Source organism: Muscardinus avellanarius, assembly GCF_963383645.1.
Source record: "Muscardinus avellanarius genome assembly, chromosome: 15".
Taxonomy (NCBI): Eukaryota; Metazoa; Chordata; class Mammalia; order Rodentia; family Gliridae; genus Muscardinus; species Muscardinus avellanarius.
The window spans coordinates 5,875,302-5,888,687 of NC_137801.1; the positions used below are offsets into that span (position 1 = coordinate 5,875,302).

Sequence of the window (13,386 nt, forward strand, 5' to 3'; positions counted from 1 at the left end):
CGGGAAGATCCCGCGGAGCGGCGGACAGCGAGAGGCACGGGCAGCGGGCCCGAGAGCCGTGCTCAGGGCGCCTGACTCCTGGGCGAAACGTTTTGACCAAATACTCCCCTTCATCCTTGGAGTCCCCCAGGCTACGCAAAGCTCATCGTCTCCACTTTACCCACAAATTAAATTCACTCTTACTCCAGAAGCAACTAACGGTCCTACAGCCCACGGCACACGCCCACAGCCAGCCGTCCTCAGAGCGCAGAAGTCGCCCTGCACACACACACACACACACACACACACACACACTCTCTCTCTCTCTCTCTCTCTCTCTCTCTCTCTCTCTCTCTCTCTCTCTCTCTCTCAACTAGGGTTTCAACACCAGGACCACGCAGGGCGACAAGGAGAGAAGGGGATTTTAGAAGAGCAAAGGAGTAGGCTCTAAATCCCTTCTTCAGTAGAAAATAAAGTGAGCCTAAAACAGCAAAACTATTACAACAGGACAGACACACGGGGAGATCAGTCCCAGAAGTTCCCGCAGATCTCCAGAAGCACTGAACGGCTGTCCCTCGTCCCGAGCGTCCTCCTGAGCTCTGGCGCGGTCGCGAAGCTCCGCCGCCTGCCATTCCCCTTGCCGACTTGGTCTTTACTGTGGGATGAGGGGTTGGCCAGCGGCTTCCTTCTCTCTCGTTCATCTCAGTTTTCCCAGGCAGGTTCATTTCTATCCACTCCCAGCACAAGATATGCAAAATATGCTTCCCTTGATCAACAGAGTTCCTCAACTCAGCCAGTCTGATTGATCAGCCAAGTAAAAGGCACCAAGGCACCAGAAAAACTGGTATGAAGTTTTCAAAAACCCCACAATGGGTCTCCATTTCACTCAGGGCAAAAACCAAAGTCCTTACAATGACCCTCCCAAATCAGCCCACGAGCCCACCTCCGTGCCCTCCGACTCACCCACCAGACAGCCCTGGGCGCCCGCGTCCGCCTTCCTCCAAGGCTGAGTCCGGGCCCTGTCCAAGCACCCCTCTCGCTGACTCTGCGCAGCTCTGCCCTCGCCGTGAGGACCGCCCTGGCTCAGGGCACCACCTGCGATGCTCCTCCCTTCCTCCACTTTTACCCTTTGGGGCTTTGGCCTTTTAACAAGTTAATTGCCTACTGCATACATGGCTCCTGGGGCAGAGAGCTTTGGCGGTTTTGTTCATGGACATACCCGATTTCCTCAAACAGTGAGTGCCTGCCTCTCACAGGTGCTCAAGAACTGTTTTCTGAATAAATAAATGAATGACTTTTAGGCGTCCCCCCCCCCATTAGTTTCTCCCACACCTTTGGATATTGCTACAAATCTGGTAGAAACAAACAAATACGTGGCAAAATACGAAAATTGATAAACTAAAGAACAGATATGTCTAATTTAGTATGTTTCATTTTTTTAACCAAACAGCAAAAGCAGACATGATACAAGTGCATCAGGATTTTAAAAATCCTTCCCTTCACCTTTCTTTAGGAATCTGGATTTCCCAGTTAATTTCCATCGAGACGATGAATATAAATAACACAAAACCAGAAATGTACATTTAATTGCCAACATTACATCTGACTCTAGATATCATTCTCCATAGTCTCCAGGTTCACTTTCCACATTAAACTTGGCAAATATACTAATATTACTTATATACATATCCAGAGAGTAAAGTGTGATTTCTACTAAAGATTATATGATCTTTATTTCAGTACAAAATTGTTCAGTTTCCTCTTCTAGATAGAGACTTATCATGTGGTTTTGCAAAGAACTAGGCCAGGCTGCTTCTTTAAGAAGATAAAAGCATTGATACTAAACCTTGGCATTCAGGGCAACTGTGTTTTGAGAATAAAGATGGAAACAATAATTACTGACAGAAAGAGTAATTTAATAAATTTTGAATGATAACACCAATAACTACAATGAAATTCTGTCATATCAAGAATAAAGACTTTTGATAACATTCTAAGCTACAGATTAAAAAAAAAAAAAAAAAACAAATGCCCAAATAGCATGGGTGAGACGATGTTAGGAATAAATATTTCTAGTACCTAAAAATCTTAGTTAAGAGAAAACTTACCAGTACAAAGGACGCACTTTGTACTACAAGACTGGTGAGACAACTTCACACATCTCAACTAATTCCAGTTTTCCGTGCTATTCGAAATTCATAATTTAAGTCCACATGCAAAAGAGACAAGCCTGTGCAGAATTCATTCCAAATCATGAGGGGCCAGCGGGGTGAAGGAAAGCAGAGGCGGTCAGTGAGAGAGGGGACGGCCACAGAGGACAGAGAGCAAGCGAGTCAGGCTTCGGGAAACTTTGGGTGGGTAGCAAGGAGAATACTTAAGAGTCAGCGTCCACTTGGAAGACACGAGGTGATCATTTAAGATATCAGGTGGGTCCGTAAAGGTCATAACCAGAGGTCCACAGTGCCAGTTCAGCCAATAGCTCTTTCCACGGAATGGAAAACGGCTGCCATCGCAAGCTCCCTCACAACTCACTCAATTGTTTTTTTAAAAAAATCAAGAGTGTCAAAATGAAGCATGTTGCTCTCTTTTATGTAAAATTATTCTGACCATATCATCCTGAGTAAAAGATTGCTTAAGCAGTGTCAAAATAGAAATTTTAAAACATTGTCTTCATGAAAACTACTTAAATTGATCTTTTACAAACCTTTCTCAGTACTTAAAATACCAGAAATAAACTTTTATACTAAAATATTTCAATGGTTGTCTAAAATGCTATAATAAAAAGCAGACAGAAAAATCTTTATCTACAGTTTTTCTTCTACTCTCTTTCTTCTTACTAAATGTATGTTAACAAAAAAACCCCTCAAATGATCTAGACAAAAGCTTTTAGCTCAACACATAATTGCAAGAAAATTACAATAATTGTACCAATTAAAATAATCTTGAACGAACAGTATGTCATCTTAATGTTCCAATGGTTTATAGAGGGATCTACTTAATTAGCTAAAATTGCTTTCCAGTGTTAGTATCAAATGTCATTTGTTAAAAGTTGAACAATTTAGAAAATAATTTAACAAAGCAATTTTACCAAACACTAAGAACCAACATTTTCTTTTCCAGCTGAATAAAGCAAGCAGATGTGTCATCAAATTGCTATAAAAATAAATGAGGCTTTTTATGGATTAAAAAAATAAATTTTACTACTAGCGTTAAAAATACTATTTTCTGATTGTTTTTACAAAATCAGATTTCTTCAATAAAATAATTGAATATCAATTATATACTGCTGCTTTTTGTCAGCTGTAAATAAAACTTTTTATTATTCAAATGACAAGCACCAAAGAACTCAACCATGGCAAACCAGCCACAGTCATGTGAATTATCCTAACATCTTCCAATAAATGAATCTTCAGTATGTTGATCAAACTGTCTTCCTATAGTTTTTCATTCCAAAACACCTTATTATATTTAATTATTTAAGTCAACTCCTTACGAATTCTCAAATATTTCCTTTCTATACTGTCTTTTTTTTTTTCTTCCTGGGCCTAGCTACAAATACATTCTTTGTAAGTATTTGTAGTCACCTATGATAAACTTATTTCTCCAAAAAGAAGAGCTTCTCAAAGTCACCTTGAAAGCAATCCACTCCCAGAGCAAGCCCCCAAGGCTGAAGTCCAAAGTAATGGGTTGGTTTGGCACAAGACGACGTTGATGTTATTTTGTTATGCCTCTATCATACAACATTCTGTACGTGTTTGAACAAAATCATGTGCTCTCCTACATACATTCTCTCCAAGTTATTGTTACATGATGAAAAATGCCCACTCTCCCAAAGTAGTTCTTTTACAAATACTCTATTTTTATAAGTAGGGTATGCAATAACTATTACCTTTAAACTAAATATTAGACATTATCTTTTAGTAATAAGACATATTCCAATAATTTTTTGTGTGTGCAGTACGGGGGATGGAACCCAAGGGCATCCTATCTCTGAGCTACACTCCCAACCCTGTTTTTTAGTCTTTATTTTGAAACAGGGTCTCACTGAATGGCAAAGGGCCTAAGTAACCGAGGCTGTCCACGAAACATGGTCCTCCTGTCTCAGCCTCCAAAATGCTGGGATTACAAGCGTGTACCACCATGCCCATCTCCAATAAATTTTAAAATATAAAATTTTGAAAATTTACTATGAAATCCAGGAATTAGAATTAAAGTGTTTTAAAGTCTCCCTGGCTGGGAGACTTGCCTTCCCTGGGCTTCGGTTATCTGGTGTGCAAAGTGAGAACAATAACAACCTACCTCAGGACCATGAGAATCGAAGTTACACTAGGAAACCCCCAAGAGAGAGGCGGGGGCGTGCACACGTGGTACTTAGAGCCTGAGAAGCCTGGACTGCAATTCTGGTTCTGCTGGGCAACAGCCGGGGCCCTGTGGGGGTCACTTACCCTTCCTGAGCCTCAATCTTCCTTGTCAGTAACATGGAAGTATTCTTACCCCCTCTCTGAGCTTTCTACAGAATCCAGAACACACAAGGCACCAGGCAGAGTTCCTGGTACTAGGGAAGAAAGGCTGGGGATGCTAAGAAACCCGCCCTCCTTAGCTAAGGACCTGCGAGAAAATTAGCTTTCCTCTTCCCAAGTTCCAAATTCCTTAAAACCTGGAAACATGTTCCTGGACTAATACACTGCCCTAGGCACGGTAGCAAGTCTGAGTCCACTTGTCTGAAGCAGCCACCAATCACATCTGCTGCTTCAGCCGCCCCATGAGCGGAGCCAAATGTGCCTGAACCTCAGTCCAGCGCACGGCGGGCGCCTAATGAAGGCTTAGCCTTTCCTCTGACATATTTTCATTTGCCCAAATCTAATAAGAATTTCTCCAGGATGAGAGTATCAAAGGACTACCTGTTCATGTTAAATAGGGCTTTATGTCTAAGTAGGCCATGTGAAAATAAATCCACTGAGGCTAAGCAGTAATGCTTTTTTAAAAGTTAGGTTTTAACTGTTTAACTACTGGGCTCGTCTAGCAGGCGTTCGTAATGATTTAGCATGTGTGGTACGAGAGATTGGTCTCGTCAAGAAACACTACAAAACCACTCCTATGACTAAAAGACCAAAGACCAGAAGCAAGTTGATACCACTTCCCAAAGCCTAATTTTTCCATCACTGTTTCTAACAGAATACACACATGGAGTCTAAACCACTGATTTAACTCAGCTTCAATTTAACAGGAAAACTCACAAGACCTCAAATGTATAAACAAGTACTACAATCCCTTCTACAATTCTAAAACCAGTTATTTATCTAAAAAATATTCACAGGTATATACATTAAAAATGGAGGTCAGTGGCAGAGGACTCCCAGGTTTAGTCCCCAGTACCACAAAAAGTGGGGTGGGAGAGGCTGAAATATCAGGAAAAACATATGCTGACAATACTCTAAGGTAATACAAATTATTCAAAATCTTTAAAAGTTTTGGGTTTTTTTTTTTTTTTTTTGCAGTACTGGGGATGGAACCCAGGGGCATTGTACCGGGGATGGAACCCAGGGGCATTGTACCTCTGAGCTGCACCCCAGCCCTATTTTTTTTTAAGTCTTTTTATTTTTGAGACAGTGTCTCACGGAGTTTGCAAATGGCCTCACTAAGTAGCTGACGCTGTTCACGAACCGTGATCCTCCGGTCTCCACCTCTTAAATGGTTGGATTGATTACAAGCATGCGCCTCCATGCCTGGCTTAAAATTTTTAATATATAAACTGCACACTAAGTATTTTGTTAGATTTAATATTTCATTTACATTTTAAAGCAATAATTTCAAATGATATCCCATTTTTAAAAATTGAATAGTTTCCTTGTAATATCTTTTTTCTAAGAAACAGTTTATTTAGAATAGCCCTTGAAACTTTTAAGTGCATTGAGGTGTTCTGCTGAACAAAAAACATTGTAACTTTATTTGTAAATTTAATAAGAAAATGAAAATGCTTAAACCTCCATACACCTAGAAAAGGAAGAATATATCCAAATAAAGCTATAAATTTTACCGGAAAGAATATATATCTGTGCCGATAGAATTCCAAAATTACAATGGAATTAACTGAGAACGATTAGTTGAATTCAGAACTCTACATTTAATACACATGGTTTTGTATTCAGTTTGCTTCGTATGTATTTTGTTTTGTTTTGATCATTCAACCTAAGATAAAGTTCGATACAAAGAGGTCTAGCGAGGTACCTTTCATAGATGCTTTTCAGAGTCATCTGGTCTGGAATGCCCTCGGTCTCCTCCAGATAGAGGATAAGCCAGGAGGTGCGGTACGGCCACTGCTCAGTGAGGTTGATCCAGCTGGCAAGCCTGTCCCAGTTGAAACTAATCTGATTGGCTCTCAGCAATCGCCCTTTAAGAAATACAGGAACATTTTAAAATTAGTAGACGTGTAGTCTTATGTTAAGTAAAATGCTTAGCAAAGGAGATGCGGTCCCAGCCTGCGTGGAGCCTGCACTCAGTGGAGCAGGCAGTGAATCAAACAAAGAGTGTGAAATGAGGAAGTCACAGATCGTAACCTGAGGAAATCTATTCTCAACAGAGTATAAATATATATAAATATATATATTTATATATATATAATATATAAATAAATTTAAAAAAAAATTTTTTTGCGGGTCTGAGGATGGAACCCAGGGGCGTTCGACCTCTGAGCTACACCCACTGCCCTATTTTTTATTCTTTATTTTGAAACAGGGTATCATTAAGCTGCAGAGGGCCTAAGTAGCTGAGGCTGTCCGCGAACCGCGATCCTCCGGTCTCCGCCTCCCGAATGCTGGGATTGCAGGCGTGCACCATCACGCCCGGCTCGGCATAGAACCTTTGAAACTCAACAAAAAGCAAAGAGCTAAAATACGCTCGCAACACTAACAAAACACTTCTAGAACCTGTAAGCTAAAAATCCGGTGACAAAGACCTTGAGAAATGAATTTGAGACGAGAGGTTACAGGAAGATACGTGTGAAATTTCATCCCCTAGGACTGGATTTCGTCCTCGGAATAGAAACCTGGGGAAAGGGAGTGAAGGCCCGGACTCTCCACTACACCTGCTTCCCTGAGGCTTTAAATCTCCATTGCTCCATACGTTGGTTACTGATGGCCAAGATACGGGGCTTGGTCTCTCCCCTGGAGGGTCCAGACTGCGTCGGGAGGGATGAAAACGTCAAAGTCAATTATGAAGCTCCAAGATAAGGGCTGCGCTGGAGACACTCGCGTACCCCCAAGTGGAAACCAGAAAGAGCGGCGACCCAGAACTGGAGCCTCGGGAGCCGCCGGGGCAGGGCTCAGGCTCGCGCCATGGAGGGTGCAGCCGGCTGCTGGGCAGAGCCAGGCAGGCGAGGGGGGCAGGCGGCCCCGCCCAGAACTGGAGAGGGCAAGGACGGGTGAATTAAAATGCGTGCTCTCTCTCACGAATATGTCTACCCTGCGATTAGTTAAGAACAAACCAACAGCAAGAGAAAATTTTGTCCAATGAAGGTATATTTAAGGTTATTTTTTAATTTGATCCTCCAACATAATATAACATTTAAAATAGGGCATTTCCGATAAAATAATGAATAATTTAAAAATAGGAAACCAATCAACTAAATGCTTATCAATATTTATCTACAGAAACTCCAAATTCTTTTCAGGCATCAGTTCCAATTATACGACTTCCCTTAATAGCAACAACTTCTGTGTGGTGTTTAACAGATGCCATAAAAACGGGTGTGCAGTCCTCAGGAGGGTGTTACGTGCCCGGGGCTCAAGCCCGAGGCTTTGCCTCTTTCTGTAGTTCCCTTAATAAGACATATTTGCCTATATACTTCCAACTAATGCTACCCATTACATGTAAAATTTATCATGGAAACTATCAAGATTCCACTAAAATATAAAGGTTTAAATGCTGAAAGTTCTTTTATACCATAATAATTTTTTTTTTTTTTTTGGTGGTACTGGGGTCCCTGGAAGCCCTTCTACCTCCAGGTACACTCCCAGACCTATTTTTATATTTTTATTTGGAAACAGGGTCTCTTAAGCAAGCATGGCTGACCTCGAACCTGCACAATCCTCCTGTCTCTGCCTCCCAAGCGCGGGGATTACAAGCGTGCGCCACCACGCCCGACATTATAATTTTAACTTTTCTTTTTGTTGTGGTACTGGGGTTCCTGGAAACCCTTCTACCTCTGGGCTACACTCCCAGACCTATTTTATATTTTTATTTGGAAACAGGGTCTCTTAAGTCAGTGCGGCTGGCCTTGAACCTGCGCGATCCTCCTGTCTCCACCTCCCGAGCACGGGGATTACAAGCGTGTGCCACCACGCCCGGCATTATAATTTTATTTTTAAGCAATGAAATCCATGGCATTAGGTGCTTTTATAAAAAGGAAATTATAACAGGAAATCTTTCATTTTCAGGCAGACCTGCATTTGATGAAACACAGTAAACATTTTATATTAACAATCTAGAAAGTCTGCTGTTACAGTAAAGGCTAATAATAGAGAAATTCTTATATTTAAGATGTGGCTTTAGAAAAACACTTTATTTCTACTCTGAAATGTGCAAACAGCCAGAAGGACTTGGAGTAACATATTCCAAACTCTGAAAGAAAACAACTTCCAGCCAAAAATTTCCTACCCAGCAAAACTTTCTATCAAATTAGATGGAGAAACAAGAAGCTTCCATGACAAACAGAAACTGAAGGAATTTATGTCTTCAAAACCAGCACTAGAGAAAATACTCAAAGAGATTAACTACAAAGAAGAAATAGGTAACACACACCAGAACCAGAGAAACAAGAGTTTCCATCCAACAGACAACTAAGATTGGTTATCTGTGGAGATTCATTATTTATGTTAGTCTTTTACCTATCTCTAAATTGTATTGTTTGCCTTTATTGTTGTTAATTTTTAGGATTTTTAGTTGGAATATTAATATACCTTCAGATATAGCATTTGGAAATATTTTATCCCATGCTATCAGTAACTTTTAACTCTGTTTACATTGTCTTTGGATATACAATATTTTTTTTATTTTTTAGGGAGTTTGTATACTCTTCTGTTGCCTGTGCCACTGAAATCATATCCAAGAAATCACTGCCAATTTCAATGTTGTGAGGTTTTATGACCCAGATTTTCTCCTAAAAGTTTATAGTCTTAAGATTTATATTTAGGTCTTTTATCTATTTCGAGTTAGTATTTGTATATGGGATTAGGTAAAGGTCCAATTTTATTCCTTTCCATGTAACTATTATTTTTCAACATTATTTAGTTAAAAGATTATTATTTTCACCACCAAATGTTCGTGGAAACCTTGTCAAAAATAACTTGACAATATAGGGAAGAATTTAGCTCTAGGCTTTTATTTAACTCCAATGGTTTATATATCTGCCTTTAGAATAGTACTGCACTGTTTCAATTATTGTAGCTTTATATGGTTTGAAATCAGAAAATATATATCTTCTAGCTTTGTTCTTTTTCAAGATCGTTTTGGGTATCTAGAATCCATATTCCATATTAGGATAGATTTTTTTCTGAAAAATAAATATATAAATATATGATAGATTCACCTAAAAAATAGACAAAAATATTCTCTGGTAAGAAAGAAAGTAAAAAGAAATATTGAAGTGTTATCTTTAAGTCATCAAAAGCTTGGTATCAGACAAATGAAACTGTTATGTGAGATTATCATTTTTAATTTTGGATAAATTGCTATAATACTAGATATCAACCACTAAGCCAAGCATGGGAAGGAGGGATGGGGAGGGAATGGGGTGGGGATCGGGTGGGGGCTGACTGGGCAATGTGTGCATGTATGTCTACAAAAGTTTGTATCCCACTATGATGTATGAATACAGTGCACCAATTTAAAAAAATGTAAAAAAAAATGCATATTTCAGTATCAGTCATTAAATGATGGTCATATGGGCCTCTTAAAAGTGCCTGAAAATGTCTAAATCTAATCCAAAGTTCTTCCTATGGATTTGGGGCCAGTAAAACCCCGAACGAGCTGGCCACCAGCTCCCTCTGACGTCCTTTCCACTCTCTCCATGGCTCCCTGACCTCCAGCGATGAGGCCTTTGGCTATTCCTGGAACCCTGCCACAGGACCTTCGCACCTGCTCTGCTCCTGCCTAGAACGCTCTTCTTAAGACATGCATGGGACTCGGTTCTTACTCCATTCGGGTGTCTTAAGCATTCAGCACAGTGTCCTGATGCTATTCCTGTTACTGAGAACAGAGCAACAAATAAGAGACAGACAACTTTGTCGTGTGGACTTTTCACTCCACTGAGGGAGGCGGACCAAAAAAAGTAAGTGACAGAGTGTATTCACGTGGACTGTTTTGTGGAATAAGAGAGGGATAAAGCAAGGAGTGCCAAGGAGGGAGAGGTCATCCAGTATAAGACAGTGTGCGAAGGTCTCACTGTAAAGCTAATATTGGAGGAAAGATGTAAAAAGAAACCCAAGCCCGGCGTGGTGTCGCACGCTTGTCATCCCGGCATTCGGGAGGCTGAGACCAGAGGACCGCGGTTCACGGCCAGCCTCAGCTTCTTAGTGAGGCCCTTCACAACTCAGTGAGACCCTGTTTCAAAATAAAGAATAAAAAATAGGGCAGGGGGGTGTAGCTTGGAGGTCAAACGATCCTGGGTTCCATCCCCAGACCCGCAAAAAAGAAAGAAAGAAAGAAACCCCACTATTCCTATATCTAAAGATAGAAGAGACAAAAACTGCAGGAGCTTTGGGTGGGAGCCGCCTGGCATCTGGGCGACAACAAAGCCAGGGAGAAGCAGAGTCCAGAGGAGTCGGAGATGAGATGGGGAGGGGGAGGCAGAGCAGGAAGGGCCTCGTAAGAAACTCCAGGGACCTGAGAGGCGCCTTCAGGAAACGGGGACCACACAGAGCTCTGCGCAGGGAGGTGGCACGACTGGCTTCCAGGTAAAGGGTCACTGTGAGCCGGGCGTGGAGCTCAGGCTTGTAACCCCAGTAGCTGGGAGGCTGAGACGGGAGGACCGCAGGTTTGAGGACAGCCTCAGCTACTCAGTGGGCTCTCATCAACCTAGTGAGACCCTGTTTCAAAATAGGAATAAAATGGGGCTGAGGGTGTAGCTCAGAGGTAGAATCTCCCTGGGTTCAATCCCCAGAAACACATACACACACACACACACACACACACACACACACACACACACACACACGGATTGCTGTAACTGCCTACGGAGCATGGTCCACAGAGCGCAAAAGAGGAGCAGGAAGACCGGCCAGAAGACTGCTGAGCTATTAGTAATTAACACAGGTGAGAAACCACAGTGCATCAGACGAAGGTGGATTGTTAGCAATGGCGAGAAGTGGTCAAGATCTGCCTAGAGACGGCAGACAGGGATAAAGAATAACTAATAGGCTGGAGGTGAATTATGAAAGAAAGATAAAATACTTTATGCCAAAGAATCTAGAAAGAGTTGGATTAACTGATAAGTAAGAGTAGATTAAGATTGGGGCAGAGAATCATAAATCAAAAGTTCAATTTTAGTGTATTAGACACCACCAGATGGCTGTAGGGCTAAAGACAGATACATATTAGAGTGTGCAGATACAGATATGATTCACAAGATTAATGGGAGCCCCAAGGAGCTGGTCTAGATGGAAACGCAGAGCTCCGGGAACAGTGGCCACGGCAGCCCAGGGCTGCGGTCAGGGGAGACGAGAAAGAGGCCCGTGGGGAGGAAGTCAGTGACCGGTGAGCGCACGCTCCGAAGCCAAGGAGCAAGTGGCCGAGTGGGCGAGCGGCCGGCACACTTCCAATGCCACCGATGGTGTCAGGCAAGGAGCACGCAGGCCTTGGGACTTCCTAACACAGAGACTACCAGGACCTTGGCAACGCAACCTGCTGGGGGCCGAGGGCAAGAGAGACCAGAGCGGGCTCAGAGGGTTGCTGGGAGACACCGGTGAGGCACAGCAGAGGAGTTCCGCTAGGAACGGGCCAGGGGCTAGAGGCAGAGGCAGCAAGATGAGCGCTTCCCGGGAGGGTCGGGTGCTGATGGGAGTCCGCTTCGAGGGGGAAGAGACAGTGCCGTCCGCACTGCGCTGTCTGGCTTTTGCAGTACTTATCCTACGTAACGTGACCTCTTCAGCCTCCCAGTTAGGGCAACGTTTATCTTGTTCTCTGCCGTCTCTACAATGTCCAGGCAGATGCTAGCACAAGACCACTCACCACGTATTGTTAAGTGAGCCCAGAAATGCTGCTGACCGTGTGACAAGAGGGACCCAGCGACAGACACGATGAACAACAATGAAATCTGAGATGAAGTCAAAGGCTTTAAAGTCTTCAGGTTTTAAAATAAGTGCACACCTGGTGGTTTCCATTTGAACTAATGCTGACTTCGTCAAGTGTGCTCAGAAAGGTGGATTCAGCAATGTAATATATAAGCACATCTCTCTCTTCCCAAGGAGGACTGCTTTGTTAAGCAGTAGAGCTTAACCCTGTGAAGTTGTATTCTCTACCACAGACAACAAGACACACGTACCTGTCACGGAAACAATATTAAGCAATCTTCTCATGGTCTGAGGGCTGATGTCACTGAACCAGTCCTCGGTAACCAGCAGCTTTGTGAGATCGAAGGACATCTGCCGAGTGATGGTCCTCTGCATCTGGCGCCGCCGGTATGTGTCCTGGAAGGGAACAGCCCAAGGAGAGGAAGCCGCTAAGCCCGAGAGCGCAGGGTTTCAGGCGCTAACCTACGTTTATGACAATGGCTACAAAATCTGCGACTTTAGTCCAAGAGGAAGACTGTGTACTAGTAAAAGTGTTTCATTACATCTGACAGAAACTATATAGAGCAGCCAGTTATCAAGTAGCAGCAGCAGCAACCGCGCGGTGCTGCGTGGCCTCAGGTGCGTTGTGGTTACAGTGGACGGGCAGAGCAAGCTCCCGGAGGCCCTTGTGATCTTACGGCTGAACTGCGGAAAGAGATGCATACTAATGCTAGATGGCCCAGTACTTACGGAAACCTTAAAACAATACAGCAACTATGCCACTGTTCTTTTTTAGAGTCAGCATTTTGACTTTGAGGTTACTTTAAAATGTGCACCAATTTCATGAGGGCACAGGCGCTCTGAGCACCGTCACGCCTCCTTAGGAATGAAAGGCGGTCTACAGGGCAGGCGTGCGAAGGAACCCCATCTCGGGCCAAGCCTGTCCTCACCTAAGGACCCAATGCAAGGGCGCAGCGGATGCACCCAGGGGGCGCCCAAGGTTTCAAACTCCCAGCAGAGAGACTGACACCTGTAGATGGCCACAGGCTGCTCTGAACTCCGCACTCTCGACCACCACTCGCCATACTGACACACCCATACTTTTAAGGCAGAGACGCACGAAGGCAAAAGGCCAGTGTCA

The 13,386-nt window shown here is 43.0% G+C and overlaps 1 protein-coding gene across 14 annotated transcripts in view; it reads right to left on the bottom strand.

Moving 5' to 3' along the window:
* Window positions 1–13,386, bottom strand: part of KIDINS220 (kinase D interacting substrate 220) — a gene marked incomplete at both ends in the record, with an annotated part of 94,316 nt that overhangs the window by 40,504 nt on the left and 40,426 nt on the right. For all 14 annotated transcript variants that reach the window (XM_080712001.1, XM_080711999.1, XM_080712000.1 and 11 more), the window contains 2 exons: window positions 6,208–6,370; window positions 12,518–12,662. In XM_080712001.1, the coding sequence (XP_080568127.1) occupies window positions 6,208–6,370; window positions 12,518–12,662 (308 nt within the window). The remainder of the gene's footprint in view (window positions 1–6,207; window positions 6,371–12,517; window positions 12,663–13,386) is intronic.